Source organism: Cebus imitator, unplaced genomic scaffold (assembly GCF_001604975.1).
Source record: "Cebus imitator isolate Cc_AM_T3 unplaced genomic scaffold, Cebus_imitator-1.0 Scaffold85, whole genome shotgun sequence".
Lineage (NCBI taxonomy): Eukaryota > Metazoa > Chordata > Mammalia > Primates > Cebidae > Cebus > Cebus imitator.
In genome coordinates, this window is record NW_016107400.1 from 343,253 (window position 1) to 360,510 (window position 17,258).

The following is a 17,258-nucleotide window of genomic DNA, read 5'->3' on the forward strand; positions in this document are numbered from 1 at the left end:
TTTTTTTTCTTTTAAAGATGGGGTTTCATCATGTTGGTCAGGCTGGTCTTGAACTCCCGACCTCAGGTGATCCGCCCACCTTGGCATCCAAAGTGCTTGGATTACAGGCATGGGCACCACGTCTAGCCGGTGAAACCCCATCTCTACTAAAAATACAAAAACTTAGCTGGGAAAGGTGGTACGTGCCTGTTAATCCCAGCTACTTGGAAGGTTGGGGCAGGAGAACTGCTTGAACCCAAGAGGTAAAGGTTGCAGTGAGCCAAGATCACGCCACTGCACTCCAGACTAGGTGACGGAGTGAGACTCCGTCTCAATAAACAAACAAATAAATAAATAAATATTCTCCAAGTATAAATGAAACATAAGATACAGCTTCAGCAATTATATATATTGGAAAGATTCTCAAAAACGTAAAACTACTGTTAGTTCTTACTGAAATCCCTTAATAAAAACTTGAGCAATGAAGAGTTGTATGATTACCATTTTGTCAGCAAGGGAAGAAGAAACATAATGACTGCAATCTAGCTATTGATTTTAGTAGTCACATTATCTGGGTAATCTTCAGATTATCCCACCATATGATTTTATCTAGAAGATAAATGCCCAGAGAATGTGATTTATTTATTTTTCACACCTCCATCCCCCAAGAATGTGATTTATTTAACAAATAATATACTTACAACAATACCCATTATTATATAAAGGATAATGATGATACAAATGCAATTATCTCAAGCTATACTTCGGTGATCAGAACAAAGATGCTAAGATGAAAAATCAAAGACTTACTTGGTAAATATGGTTACAGATATAATATTTTATTCTTGTTAAGACAAATCAGGAAGACTTATCTATCCAACCTGCTGGACGGTAACATGTATAAGGCTCTTTTCTGACTTAATTTTTGTTTGCTAACTCTTATCATCAAGCATGAGAAAAGGCACAAAGAGAGAAATAATAATCCCTTCTATGTGCTTCATGTGCAGGGAAGACATTTTATTTCCCTTGCACAATGTACTTAGTTGACCTTATTGTAGTCTAAAGGATCAAAATATCACATCGGAAGGCCAAATGCCTGTTTTTATCTATTGCTGCCAACACACACCCAGTCTTGGTTACCAGTTGTTTGAAATAATTTACCACTCTGTCAGTCAAACCCTTTTCAAGTTTAAAAAAACAAAAAGATTAAAGTCTGGTAATAGGAAATATAGACAAAGAGAAAATGTGAGAATGGGGAGAATTAAAAACAGCAATGGGTAGAAAAAGAACAGAAGGATGCTAAATAGAATGAGCAATTAGAAATCCTCTGTTATCACAGGCAATTGGAAATTAAACCAAGTGTATAATGCACCTAATGAAGTGTATGGTCTGGTGTTTAAATAGGCAGTTGCCACTTATTACCACATTAAAACAAGAAACAAAATGGAGAAAAGTAAGTCTAACTGAAGGATCCAGAAAGATTAGATTACAGGATTGTTTAACAAAGCCTGCACGGATAAGAGAGATCACTGCCAAACAGTGACTGTTCAGAGGAGATGTTATCCTCTATACTAAAACTCTACTGTTTCTCTAAAATTCCTTGAAGTTCCTTCCATCCTATCTCTACACTTTTATCTCCTAGTCTCCATAGTCACACTGTTACATTTTCAGAAACATACTGAGGCAGGCTCACCAGGCACTGCTCAGAGTTTTCCTGGTCCTGTAAGCCAAGTTTCTCTCCCTCTTCAATGAAAAATTAAAATAAGCCAGTCACACTGAATCTAAAGTAGATAAAGAAAAAAACTGACTTCGAGACAGCAACTGGGTGGCTAGAGTGTACAGGACAACTCACTTCTCAATGTTTATACTGTTTCTTTGGAATTTTTTTACTATGAACATATATTGTCCATTTTTTTCAATAAATATTAAAAATAGATTGAAACTTAAGATGCACTTCCTCTTCCTCCAGAGTCTTCTCCAAACAATTATATCACAAAAGAACAAATCCAACCCTTACAATAACTGCCTTGACTCACCTGTATACTAAAACAAAGGTGTGCTTCTTTCATTTGAACTATTACTTTGATTTTGAACTGTTAACACAATTATGTGTAACACTACTCCTGTCAGAAAACTGACATTTCTCTTAGGAAATAATCTTAGAAATTCTCTTAGGAAACACAAAGAGAAAAATGGTCTTTTAACTATGATTTCAGAAAAATTCAGAGTTTCCAAGAAAAAAATAGCATTTTTTTTTTTTTTTTAAGAGACAGGATCTCATTCTGTTACCCAGGCTGGAATGCAGAGGCACTGATCACAGCTCCCTGTAATCTCAAACTGCTGGACTCAAGTGATCCTTCCACCTCAGCCTCTTGAGTAGCTATGACTACAGGCTTGCACCACCACACCCAGTCAAGTTTTGAAATTATTTATTTAGAGATGGGGTCTGGCTATATTGCCCAGGCTGATCTTAAACTCCGGGTCTCAAGTAATCCTCCCAGTTTGGCCTCCTAATGTGCTGAGATTACAGATGTGAGCCACCACACCCAGCCAAAAAAGGGGGTTTCTAGAGAAAGTTTTGCTTTAAAAATGATTTTTTAAATAGGATTTCTTTGGGTTTGTTTGGTTGGTTGGTTTTAAGAGACAGGGTCCTGGCTGTCACCCAGGCTAGAGTGCGGTGGCATAATCGTACAGCTCACCATAATCTTGAACTAGCAGATGGGACAACAAGCACATGCCACCATGCCTGGCTAATTGTTTTTCTTTTTTGGTAAAGATAGGAGTCTTGCTACGTTGTCCAGGCTGGTCTCAAATGCCTGGCCTTGTGCAGTCCTCACATCTTGGCCTACCAAAGTGCTGAGATTACAAATGTGAGCCACTGTACGGTACGTGGACTACAAACAGGGTTTCTTAAGAGGGCTTCTTCAGTATGAGTTGATTTATAAAAAGTTGGCATCTAGGTTACAAAGGGACACATTTGCAGCATTAAAAAAATAAATCCTTGGCCAGGCATGGAGGCTCACGCTTATAATCCTAGCACTTTCGGAGGCTGAAACAGGTGGATCACTTGAGGCTAGAAGCTCGAGATCAGCCTGGCCAACATGGTGAAACCCTGTCTCTAATTAAAATACAAAAAATTAGCCTGGCATGGTGGTACATACCTGTAATCCCAGCTACTCGGGAGGCTGAGGCATGAGAATCACTTGAACATGGGAGGCGGAGGCTGCAGTGAGTCAAGATCATACCACTGCACTCCAGCCTGGACAACAGAATGAAACTGTCTCCAAAAAAATTAAAATAAAAATAAAAAACTAAAAAAAATCCTTTATTCATCTTGCCTCCCAATTATGGTAAATTCTATTCTTGGGGAGAATGCAACTAAACATTCCCCACCCCTCATCTCCCCTCAAAAAGCTAACCCAATATGTATACTTTACAGATATAGATATTAAACACAAACATTTATATATACACACATATGTGTGTGTATATATATATATATATATATATGAGCAGCATACGTAGATGTGTAAACTCATACTCAATCCTAGACAAATCTTTATCTGCCTTAACTACAGACTTCTCTTCAATCTGATATTTCCTTACAGATTCATGGAGTCTGCTGAATTTTTTTTTTTTTTTTTTTAATAGAAACAGGGTCTCACTATGTTGCCCAAGCTGCTGTCTAACTCCTGGCCTCAGGCATCTTCCTGCCTTGGCATCGCAAAGTGCTAGTATTACAGGTGTGACCCACCATACCCAACCTGAATTTTTAAAGATAAGCAATCTGTATTTTTACTTACATTATACTAATAGAACATATTTTACAGGTTTAAAAGACTAGAAGAGCTAAAATTTATTGAAGACTTACTTTGTGCTATTAATCCTCATAACAACTCTGAAGTAGTTGCTACTAAAAGCCACTTATTACAGACAAGAAAACTGGCTTGCAGAAGTTCAGTGACTTGCTTAGGGTCAACACAGCCAGAAAGGGATTACTACTTGAATCTCAACTCAAGGTCTGCATCTGATTCCAGTGTCTGAGTACTAATAATGAGTCTCCAGCATTTATAGAACTCCTAAGACTTGTGAACTTCAACTAAGGGAAGGGAAAGAAGATTCAGAGTAGGGGAGGATAATATAATCCAAACATTATTTCCAGCATAGGTGACATGTAGATTTACATACAAGGAGAAAAATGTATTCTTCTACTTCATATATTTCAGAGATAATCATATCCTGACAGTACTTAAAAAGGCAAAGATTGACTACCCAGCTATAAAATATGATTTATGATCTATACCTGTCTTACATGCAGCAGTTCAGCATAATAAAATTGACCTCATTTTTTTAAAGGAGTGAGCTGGTGCAGTAGGTATGATTAGAATAAAAATGATCCTGTTAAAAAAAGGACTCTCGAAGGATATCTAGACATACACTGGGAGTGGAATATCACACGCATAAGCTCACTGATGAGAAATCTCTCACCCATTTCCCTGAAAACCCTTAAAGTGGTTTTCACCCTGCACTCTAATTGCACTCATTTTCATGGCCTTAGAACCTAAGAAACTTACCACTTTCCAGTTCAGTGACTTCTTCCTGGGACATAAATTACTATTTACAAGACTTTGATTTCCAGCAATGACCTTCTAGGTCACACACTCTCAACAGATTTATGCTTCAGTTTTTCTGCTCAATGTACAATTATTTTGGCTGATATCCCTGAAGACTTGAATAAAGTGAAAGCAGTAGAATAACTGACCAAAACTACTATGGGGAAATACACAGGTGGTTTACATATTTTTGTTCTCTTACAAATCAGCAATGGTTTAGAATATTGCTATCTCCTTTATAAAGGAATGGCCTCAAATGACATGTGAGGCACAGGACAACATATTTGTTCTAAGAGTTTCAGTCATTATTATCCCCACAAGGAGACAATGACTGTAGTACCAGTCAAATTTTCCCCCTTTAAAACAAGTAAAACTTAGAGCTTATGCTTTAATCCAAAACAGTGTCTAGAATGCCAAGTGTTAATATGCCTGCTACATTACAATCTAAAATATTCCATTTTTTTCCCATCTTCTTCCTTAGAACGAGAGGTAAAACTACCTACTGAGCCAACATATCACATTACGAAAAGAAAGTTTGAGGCTGGGCGCGGTGGTTCAGCCTGTAATCCCAGCATTTTTGGGAGGCCGAGGCTGGCGGATCACAAGGTCAAGAGATCGAGACCATCCTGGCCAACATGGTGAAACCCCATCTCTATTAAAAACACAAAAATATTAGCTGGCCTGCTATAAGTAATTGCCTGAGACTGAGTAAAAAAAAATTTTTTTTAATTAAAAAATAAAAAATTAGCCGGGCGTGGTGGCATGCGCCTGTGGTCCCAGCTACTTGGGAGGCTGAGGTGGAAGAATTGCTTGAACCCAGGAGGCAGAGGTTGCAGTGAGCTGAGATTGTGCCACTGCACTCCAGCCTGGTGACAGAGCAAGACTCCGTCTCAAAAAAAAAAAGAGAGAAAGAAAAGAAAGTTTGATTACATAGTAACAAGATTTACAAATAATAAAGTTCATTACTTTATCGATATAAATGTCAATATAAATATTGATAACAAAAGGCATGCCCCTAACCATCAAAGTTATTTGGACCATGGCCCCTAAAATTCATTAAAGCGAGCTTCAACTTGAACAAAATAAAACACTTATTATCACACCACTTATCATCTCCCCACTTCAGAGAATAAAGTATTCCCCAAATTACTGCCTTGAGGTCATCTTAAAAAGAAGTGACAAATGAGCCTTGATCTACTAGTAAACTACCGAAACAACAGACAACAGATCCAGTTTTCAGGAAGTTGTTGATGAGAACTACTTTAAACATATACCCTTGAACAATTACCTTGTAAAAGTAGTAAGTAGTACTATTAGTAGATTTAGCTTGATTTGTCGAGAAGTTGCCCTCAGAACTTTAAAAAATTTAATCTTTAAAATTCTTCATCTTAAAAGTTTTAATCTTGATCTTAAAATTTTAATCTTATGAAATTAAAAAGTAAATTTTGCCACTGAAAGACTAACTCTTCTAAAATCATTAATATCTAGCGCTACAATCACTGTACAATATAGAATATATGTTTGTGCTGGGCACAGTGGCTCATGCCTATAATCCCAGCACTTTGGGAGGCCGAGGCAGGAGGATCACCTGAGCTCAGGAGTTCGAGACCAGCCTGGCCTACATGGTAAAACCCCATCTCTACTAAAAATATAAAAATTATCTGGGTGTGGGAGCAGGTGCCTGTAATCTCAGCTACTCGGGAGGCTGAGGCAGGAGAACTGCTGGAATCTGGGAAGAGGAGGTTACAGTGAGCCAAGATCATGCCATTGCACTCCAGCCCTCGTGACAACAGCAAGACTCTGACTCAAAAGAAAAACGAGAGAGAAAAATGTCATTTCATGATTCTAAAGCACTTTTCTGTTTTTGAGGTACCTTCAAACAGAGTAGGTTAATGCATTATAAAAGGAAGTGACTAAATGCAATTTGGTATTCTGGGCTGAATCCTGGAATAGCAAAAGGACATTAGCGTTGAAACATGAAATTCTACTTTGGTTAATAGTAACATCCCAGGCCGGGTGCGGTGGCTCACACCTGTAATCCCTGTACTTTGGGAGGCCAAGGCACGCGGATCATAAGGTCAGGAGTTCGAGATCAGCCTGGTCAGGATGGTGAAACCCCATCTCTACTAAAAAAATGCGGTGGCATGCACCTGTAATCCCAGCTACTTGGGAGGCTGAGGCAGGAGAATCGCTTGAATCCGGGAGGTGGAGGTTGCAGTGAGCTGACATTGTGCCAATGTACTCTAGCCTGGGCGACAGAGTGAGACTCTGTCTCAAAAAAAAAAAAAAAAAAAAAAAAAAAAAAAACATCCAAAAAAAAAAAAAAAAAAAAAAAAAAAAAAGTAACATCCCAATGCTAATTTCTTAGTTTTAGCAAATGTATCATAGTTAAGTAAGATGTTAACATGTTAGGTGAAACTGACTGAAGGGTATATGAAAACTTTATGTACTGTCTTTGTAACTTTTCTGTAAATTTAAATTTGTTCCTCTAAAAAATGAGGTACTTTTTAAAACTTAAGTTTGCAATAATATAAAATGATATTATTTTTTAAAGTGAGAATACACAGAAAATGATTTCCACAAAGCACATTATAAAAGGAAAACAAAAACTGTTTGTTTTCTCTGTATGTAGAGACAGAAATACACTCAGACCAACTGGTGGGAAATTGAAAAGTTGGGAAGTTGGCCTCCTATCAAAGCAACCCCTAATGATTCCACCAAACTTCAATCCTGCAGAAATTAACAGCAACTCCTTTTTAAATATGAAACACAATGTGAGTCATTTGGGGTACCCAGAAACAGACTGAATATATTACCTTCAGTGTTACTCTTATCAAGTGCTACCGCATACTGACATTCTCATACGTGCCTAAAATTCGACCAACTCTGTAAATCCTTCATGAACATTTGATTAAAAGTATTATACATAACATTTTATCATCTTAGGTTGACAACAAACCACTACACATGTAAACTTCCTAGTGCCTAAATGAAGATTATAATAACCAGAAGGTGCATAATGTTAGGCCTATTCCTTAAGCATGGCTGCAGTTTATTAAGTATTTACCATATTATCAGGCAAAGTTTAAATCTATCAATACATTATTATTTCATCTTCAAAATAATTCACTAAAACAGGCATTATTACCTCAATTTTACATGTAAGAAAACTGAAGCTCATTTTCAATAACTTGCTCAAAGCCACATTTCTAGTAAGCAGCCAAGCCAGGACCCAAACAGCAGCCACTCTGACTCTGAAGCCTTGATGCTATTTCCCTAACCCAGGGTTTCACAACCTTGGCATTACTTACATTTATTGCCAGATAACTTTTTGTTGTGGGGGGACTGTCTTGTACACTGAAGGATGTTGAAAACATCCCTGGACTCTACCCAGTGTATGCCAGTAGCATTCCTCCCATCAGGTTTGACAGCCAAAAGTGTTTCCAGACATTGCCAAATGTCCCCTGGAGAGTAGAATCAATCCTGGTGAGAATCACCATCACAATCCCATGCTGTGTCTATGTGCTGGCTAGCACAGTCAAAATACATACTGCTTTCTGAGAAGAAAAATGTTATTTTTCGTAAAATGGTTTTTGAGCAAAAGTTCAAATTAAAAGAAGCTGGAAGTTTAACTATAACTTTTGCTAAAGATTATATTTGGCCTGAATTGAGGCAATTCTGAGAGCATGCTACTTATGCAGAAGAACATTTAACTAGAATTTTTTTTTTTTTTTTAAACCAATTCAACAGTTTGTGCTTTCCCAGAGAGGACAGAACAATGAAGAGTAGGTATTCTCATGGGTAGCTCTGAGAGTGATAGAAGGTCTGGAAGATGAAGATCAAAGGGCTAGGTAGTAAGCCAAAGGAACTTAGGAGGGCTGAGCTCAAAGAACAGAGAGCAGACCAGGCATGGTGGCTCATGAGTACAATCCCAGTACTTTGAGAGGCTGAGGCAGGAGGACTGCTTTAAGCTAGGAGATTGAGACAAGCCCAGGCAACAAAACGAGACCCATCTCTACAAAAAAATAAAATGAAGTAAATTAGCTGGGTGTGGTGGCATATGCCTGTAGTTCCAGTTACTCGGGAAGATCACTTGAGCCCAGGAGTTTGAGGCTGCATTGAGCTACGATCATCCCATTGCATACCAGCCTAGGCGACAAGGCAAGGCCATGTCTCTCAAAACATAAAAAATAAATGAATTTTTAAAATAAAGAAAAACAAAACGCAAAGCACATGTGGTAGGGCTGTCAAGAGCATCTCTGGAGTTGCAAATTCTAACATACGTAAGTTAACTGAAGTTGGAATACCCCTAAATGCCTCTGAGAGCAAAAAGAAAACCATAGTAAGGGAGGAAAATCCTCATGTTTGAGCAAAAAGCTAGAGAACACTATCATTCAAAAGTGCATATCTCAATAAAACAAGTCACATACCAAAAAGATATACATTTTTCTTGCAAATACATACTTATGAGGTAGCATTTCTAAAGTTCTGACATTTGTAAAAAAAAATTATGGAAGCTATTTCCCTATAGCTCTAAAATGTTTCCATATTCTGGACAGAGGTTTACCTTCAAAATAATGAACTAATAAAGTCCACATCTGATGACAAGTTTTACTCTAATTCCCTCAGAACAGGGAGTACAAATTCCAAAGGAATCAGAACCTTTTAAATCAATATTGTAACAATAATGTTAACCTCTGCCTAATGTCTACTTCATAATTACAGTAGTAGCCACCACTTATGAGCTCCATAAGCCAAGTACTTTACAAGGCACTTTTCATACAAAAGCTCAATTAATAATCCAAGCAACTCTCTAAGATAGTAACCTTCATTTTGCAGAAAAGGAAAGAGACTTGGGTAAGTTAAACAACATGTACATAAAGCTAGGACTTAATAGAGTGAGATTCTTTACTTCTAAATTCACCTTTTCTCTCTCTAGTATTTCATCAAAAGTTAGCTGCAACTAAAGTATAAATGGTAAAACAACTGCAGGAAAATAAGATGTATGTGATCCTCCCTAAAAGACAGGAAACAAAACTATAGTAAACTTTTGTTACCTGCAGCAAGGCACACTGCTACTAGGACCTAGACTTGAGGTCGACATAACCCCAAGAATTTTCAGCTCTCAATCAACATTTATCTCTCATATTAGAAGAATTCAAAGTCATTTTTGTAGATATTCTAGTGCTTTCAAATCTAGGATGCCCTTCTGAAGTGAGCTACAAGAAAACTACTAAGGCACACTCCCTGGAAGCATTCATTGTATTCTTTTGTAAGAGAATCTAGTATGTGCTGGTGCAGTGCTGCCACCATGTGGAGTAGCCTCTGAAAAAGTAGAAGAGAATCACTCCTCAAGAGCAGTAAAATGACTCATATCCATCACTGGAATAAAATGACTGAGATTTCTTTTTTAAATCTATTTTTCTTTCTTTTTTGAGATTTCTATAATGAAGCAGTGTTCAGATAATTCAATCTGTAATCAAAATTGTAAACATTTTCAGAAAATGAAACAGTTCTTCTAAGAATGATGTGTGTGTGTGTGCATACGTGCACACATACATATTTAAATTCTTTTTATTTATTTATGTTTTTTGAGATGGAGTTTCGCTCTTGTCACCCAGGCTGGAGTGCAAAGGCATGAGATCTCAGCTCACTGCAACCTCTGCCTCTTGGGTTCAGGTGATGCTACTGCCTCAGCCTTCCAAGTAACTGGGATTACAGGCATGCATCACCATGCCCAGCTAATTTGTTTTAGTGGAGATGGGATTTCACTATGTTTGTCAGGCTGGATGCAAATTCCTGACCTCAGGTGATCCACCCACCTTAGCCTCCCAAGGTGCTGGGATTACAGGCATGAGCCATCACACCCAGCCTAAATTCTGTACATTCATCCATGAAGGTAGTAACCAGCAATGGAGTTTGGGATTCAGAACTTGGCTGGAATCCTAGCTACATTACTTCTAGCTGCATGACTTGAGGGAAGAGTTCTTCAGTCTCTCTGTGTGCACACTTCTTGACCTGTATCTTGAAATAACCTCTCCTTTACAGGGTAGATGTGAGAACTAAGTGAAACATTACAAGTAAAAGTATCTACCATTGTGCATGGCAAAGAAGGCACTTAAATTTAAGTGTTCTAATGACAGTTGTAATACTCTAAGGTAATAAGTAGGGCATACAGTTGAGATGAAAAGTATAAATTCAAAATCAAAAATAGGTATGTGCCTATGTGTGTTGGCTACCTTTTAGGTCCAAGTTTTCCAGTTCTTCATTAAAACAAGAATGAAGAGCTTAAAAAATGACTTTAATATGGGTATGTGTAACAAGGCCACAATAAGAGTAAGGCAAGTGAGGCACTCCAGACACAAAATTTAAGGAGGCACTCTGTTCTCAGGCTTGTGCAGGTACAGAGTTGGCACCTGAGAATGAACATCTTCTTTTGAGATGGAGTCTCACTCTGTCGTCCAGGCTGCAGTGCAGTGGTGCAATCTCAGCACACTGCAACTTCCACCTCCTGGGTTCAAGTGATTCTCTTGCCTCAGTCTACCAAGTAGCTGGGATTACAAGAGCATGCTGCCACGCCCGGCTAATTTTTGTATTTTTAATAGAGATGGGGTTTCACCATGTTGGTCAGGCTGGTCTTGAACTCCTGACCTTGTGATCCACCTGCCTTAGACTCCCAAAGTGCTGGGATTACAGGCGTGAGCCACCACGCCCAGCCGAGTGTCTTGTTAAATTTTATACTTCAGGCACCTCTCGAGACTAAGGCAAACAATATCAGAGAAATATCTGTGACTGAGTTCAGACAAAAAAGCAAAAATTTTCTATTTAGAGAGCAGTTAGGGCAGTAATTTGCTATCTAAGGTTGCCACCCTGCTCCAGGAAAATCTATAAATAAAGAGACAACAAAACATGAGGCATTCCCAAAACCGTTTCTCAAAATCTATCAAGTAGCTTTACATTTCTCTAAAAGTCTCCTCAAAGATATTTATGAAAATCTCCCCAAATCAGTTTTGATTTCTTGTAGTAAAAACGGGTTAAGAATTAAGAACATTATATAGTTTACTATAATATTATGATATTCTAAATTCAAAGAGACCCATTCATGTGTTGCTTGTTTCAATTTTATACAGCTAAGGGATGAGGAAAGAAAATAAGTAAAACAAGATTGGTATGTATTGATGACTACTGAATCTAGTGATGATAAATTCATTTTATGTATTATATTCATTTATTTGTCCTAATTTTGAATGTTTGAAGATTCCCACAATAAAAAAAGATAAATACATAAATAGCATATATATGCCACTTGATCTTATGGACTAGATGAAAACTAGCTCTCTTCTATTCAATGTAAACTTTGAATAAATCGGACAAACTAAGCTTGTTCCAGAAACTTTCTATTCCTCTCAGTTTATCTGGATAAAGATCTCTAAGTGTGCTACTTGAGTGTGCATGAGAGCGCGCATGTGCGCATGCACACGCACACACACACACACACACAAATGCCTTTACTGCTAAACCCTCCCTTAGGCCTTATCCCTGACCATGTAACTTTATAGGTTCTGCATCAAATAATTTACATTAGCATAGAGATGCTGCCTCGAACTGGAGTTCCCTGTAAGTCAGAACTCATTCTCCCTTTGAGCCATTCCATATTCTTAGCACCACTGAATATTTAGTAAGTTTCCATAGGGTACATGATATTCTGCCCACCTGGTTGAAGCTTGCAGCACACTTTTCATCTCCTCATCTGTCCTCAGGTAGAGAATTATATAGATAGTTGCTCAGAATAACAGTGACTCAAAAGCAATGCCAAAAACACAAGTTGGTGCCAGCTAAACATTCTGTAAAATAGATACTACTGCTTTAGAAAATATATTTTTATTTTTTTGAGACAGGGTCTCTCTTTGTCACTCAGGCTAGAATGCAGTGGCGCAATCACAGCTCACTATAGCCTTAAACTCCTAGGCTCAAGGGATTCTCCCACCTCAGCCTTCTGAGAAAGTGGAATTACAGGGATGCACCACCACATCCAACGAATTTTTTTTTTTTTTGAGACAGAGTCTCACACTGTTGCTCTGGCTGGAGTGCAATGGCACATTCTTGGCTCACTGCAACCTCCGCCTCCCAGATTCAAGCTATTCTCCTGCCTCAGCCTCCTGAGTAGCTGGAATTACAGGCGTCTGCCCCTGCACCTGGCTGATTTTTTGTATTTTTAGTAGAGATGGCGTTTCACTATGTTGGCCAGGCTGGTCTCAAACTCCTGACCTCATGATCCGCCCGCCTTGGACTCCCAAAGTGCTGGGATTACAGGTGTGAGCCGCCGTGCCCAACACAAAGAATCTTTTTAAGAAGCTTTTTTAGAGGCAGCGTCTCGTTTTGTTGCCCAGGCTGGTCTCAAACTCTTGGCTTCAAGTGATCCTTCTGCCTCAGCCTCCCAAAGTGCTGGGATTACAGGCAGGTATGAGTCACGACGCTTAGCCAACTAATTTTTTTTAATGTAATTTTTAAAAAAGGTGGCTAGATGTCATGGCTCACACCTGTAATCCCAGCACTTTGGGAGGCAGAGGAAAGTGGATCACTTGAGGTCAGAAGTTTTGAGATCAGTCTGGTGATCTCAAGTAAAACCTCAGACATGGTGAAACCCCACCTCTACTAAAAATACAAAAATTAGCCAGGCATGGAGGTGGGTGCCTATAATCCCAGCTACTGTACTTGGGAGGCTGAAGCAGGAGGAAAATTGCTTGAACCCAGGAGATGGAGGTTGCAGTGAGCTGAGACTGTGCCACTGCACTCTGGACTGAGTGACAGAGTGACACTCTGTCTCAGAAAAAAAAAAAAAAAAAGGTACCATATGGTGTTACTTAGGGGAAATAAAAGGCAGGGTTGACTCTTCTAGTACTGGTGGTGATATTCTGCCAGAAGTCACGATTAAAGCATCTGCACTTCCACACCCCCACTGACCACCACCCCTATGTCTAGGTTGAAAGATTCCTAATGGTAGGTAGTACCATTAAAAACCCTAAAAAATTATGACTTGCTTCACCCTTTGGTCTTAATACTAATTTTGAAGGATAATAAACAGAAGCCAAGACAACCTGTAAAATACAATGACCCAAAAGAGATGTCAGAGTGGATATGTGAACAAGTAATTTATAAGTAAGAGACTGTATCTATTTTCAGACAAATTCCAACTCTCCATTTAAAGAAGTTCACTAAGAAAACATTCAGGCCGGGCCAGGCGCGGTGGCTCAAGCCTGTAATCCCAGCACTTTGGGAGGCCGAGGCGGGTGGATCAAAAGGTCAAGAGATCAAGACCATCCTGGTCAACGTGGTGAAACCCCGTCTCTACTAAAACTACAAAAAATTAGCTGGGCATGGTGGCGCGTGCCTGTAGTCCCAGCTACTCAGGAGGCTGAGGCAGGAGAATTGCCTGAACCCGGGAGGCGGAGGTTGCGGTGAGCCGAGATAGCACCATTGCACTCCAGCCTGGGTAACAAGAGCGAAACTCCGTCTCAAAAAAAAAAAACCAAACAAACAAACAAAAAAAAAACATTCAGGCCAAGCACAGTAATTCACTGTGGAAGGCCAAGGTGGGAGGACTGCTTAATACCAGGAATTCACAACCAACCTGAGCAACATAGCAAGACCCCATCTCCACAAAATATAAAAAATTAGCCATATGTGGTGGCATGTGACTGCAGTCCTAGCTACTCAGGAGACTGAGGTGCAAAGAGTGCTTGAACCCATGAGTTCAAAGTTACAGTGAGCTATGATTGTACCCATGCACTCCAGCTTGTCCACAGAGCAAGATCGTATCTGTAAAAGATAAATGAATAAGTCAATAAATAATTTTAAAAAGAAAATATTAATGGGCAAGGTGGCTCACATCTATAATCTCAGCACTTTGGGAGGCTGAGGCAGGCAGATCACGAGGTTAGCAGTTCAAGTGCGGCCTGGCCAATACGGTGAAACCTCGTCTCTACTAAAAATACAAAAATTAGCTGGGTGTGGTGGCGTGCACCTGTAGTCCCAGCTACTGGGGAGGCTGAGGCAGAAGAATTGCTTGAACCTGGGAGCAGAGGTTACAGTGAGCCGAGATGGTGCCACTGCACTCCAGCCCGGGTGGCAGAGTGAAACTCCATCTCAAAAAATAAATATATTCAAAGGTTAGACACTGATTAACTTTTAGTGTTATTCACCTTTAAGTAACACTGCATTATACCAAAAAAGGAGCACTTTAAAGAAAGTGGCTATATTCTTCCATCTTCTTGCCAACAATATTTAGTGACCAATCAAATATATTCAATAGTACCCAATTCAAATGAGTTTTAGTTACTAGTGGAGCCAAACATTTGACCTCCATCATTATGTAAGCAAAGTTTAAACTGTCAATAAGGAAAATAAAAGATCCCAAAACTTTAAGGTGTTAGCTACATTCTGGCTGCTAAACATTTAGAACATAATCAAGTTGGCTAAAAATAATCTTGTTCTAGAAATTCCCCTATAGAGAAATGCATCATAATAATTAGGAAATAAAGATCATTTTGATTCAGTTTCTAGTCCCACACCACCAGAAAGTACCACAAATATCTATGTGAAGAAAATAATCTTAAATATATATAAATTTAAGGCAACCTCCTGAAGAAAATGACGAATGTACTGGTTTATGGGCAAATATGAGCATACGTACACTACAAAGATTTGCTTTAATATCCCTGCATTTTAGTACTTGGTTCTCCCCTCAACAACACCTAGGATATGAGATATACAATCTGTGAGACACACAGTCATGTTTCCCATAGCTACCCTATAACCCAATATTCCAAAGACAAGGTTCATATTAAACATGCTTTAACAAGGGACTTATTTTAAATACTGCTCTCTATAAAAGCAGAAGCTTATTACCATTGGATTTGAATCTGCTATAAGATCCCGTAGAGAATCCAGAAATCCCTGATCTTCTACCATTTGGGCGTTGATATCATGGAGTTTTGCCACACAGACTGCTGCTGTTTTCCGAACATATGGATCCTCATCCTTCAAGCACTTGCGGAGGGGCTCACAGAGATATTCTGTAATTTTGTCTACCCGGATGCACCCCATGGTTCTGACTGCCAAGGCTCGAATCAAAGGATTAGGATCTTCACAGTCCTACAGAAAACAATCACCAACAAATTTAAGTATACATGGTGGCTAAAAGTAAACAGTTGGCATAAGCTGCAAAAGAATATTTCATCAATTTAAGCTTCCAGTTATATTCCACGTGAGCTCTAATCTCCCTTGCTATTCCTTTCCTAAGTACAAATCTTAGCTGCCCTATTTAAGAGTTTAGGTGAGGAAGTCATTTAACTGTTTTATATACAAAATGAGAAAAGGCTCAGTAGGATTCATTTCAGTGCCAGGCAGAGGCTTAGGGAGTTGGTACCATCCTATAGCCATTAGTGGATCTGCCCTAAAAACATAAAAAGCTTTTGAGCTTATATTCTGGCATAGGAAAAAAAAAAAAAAAAAAAAGAGGAATTGGAAAGACAGTGCCCTACTCCACACTGAGTTTCTAAGCATCAAACAGAGAGAAAAGAGAGCTAGATTTCTGGGGCCTACAACCAACAAAACAAAGCAGAGCACAGGAGCTGGTTTGAGCTTGAAATAAGTACCTGGAGTTAAGCAGCAGAGAGGGCCCTCTGAGCTCCTGACTAACATACGTTCTCTTTTACTAGCAAGTGCTTCCAAATATAGTACAAATAGAATATGGAGAAAAAATACCCTTTTAAAATGCCCTACCTTAAAAAATGTCTTTAAGCCCATATAAATCTATGCACAACTCTAACTTCCAAAAAATGTAAACTAAATTCTTCCCAATGACATATTCCATCCATGAACCACCAGTCATAGAGAACAAACTGCTATATTCTGACTCTGTAATGTGGCTAAACACAGGAAAAGAACAAAAAGTCCATGAGAAGGAAGAAAGCATACTGCTTATTGTGCAAAACATTTTAAATAGAAGCTAATTTTAGAAACGCTGTCTGAATTTTTTTAATGTCTGAATTTTTTTTAATGTACACTAAGTTCCAAATAGAGAAAAAAAAAAAAAAAAAAAAAAAAAAAAAAAACTAGTAAAAAAAGAAAATTAATGGGAACAATCCCACTATTATTTTCTTTACATCTAAGACAGGAAAGATTTGACTGAATATTCAATAATAGTAAGAAAAATTTTTTGTCCATTTTGAAAGACATGATGATACTATGATTACGTTTAAATAAAAGAACTTATCTTGAAAAATGTAAGGACAAACTATTCAATATATGTTTAGGGTTTGCTTTAATATTATCCAGCAGGAGAGGGAGTTGGAGGTCAGAAAATACGTATGAGTATTATAAACAAGTGCAGCTGTGTGTCAGTAGCTGTTGAAACTACAAGATAATATTTAGAAATTTATTATACTGGCCAGGCGCGGTGGCTCAAGCCTGTAATCCCAGCACTTTGGGAGGCTGAGGCGGGTGGATCACGAGGTCAAGAGATCGAGACCATCCTGGTCAACATGGTGAAACCCCGTCTCTACTAAAAATACAAAAAATTAGCTGGGCATGGTGGTGCGTGCCTGTAATCCCAGCTACTCAGGAGGCTGAGGCAGGAGAATTGCCTGAACCCAGGAGGCGGAA

The 17,258-nt window shown here is 38.7% G+C and overlaps 1 protein-coding gene across 3 annotated transcripts in view; it reads right to left on the reverse strand.

The window, feature by feature from the left end:
* AP2B1 (adaptor related protein complex 2 subunit beta 1) overlaps positions 1-17,258 on the reverse strand; it is a 141,280-nt gene that overhangs the window by 96,505 nt on the left and 27,517 nt on the right. For 2 of the 3 annotated variants that reach the window (XM_017534210.2, XM_017534209.2), the window contains exon 2: positions 15,501-15,746. In XM_017534210.2, coding sequence (XP_017389699.1) covers positions 15,501-15,746 — 246 coding nt within the window. Of the gene's footprint in view, positions 1-15,500; positions 15,749-17,258 lie in introns of those variants that run through there. The other variant, XM_037740524.1, reaches the window with a different exon arrangement.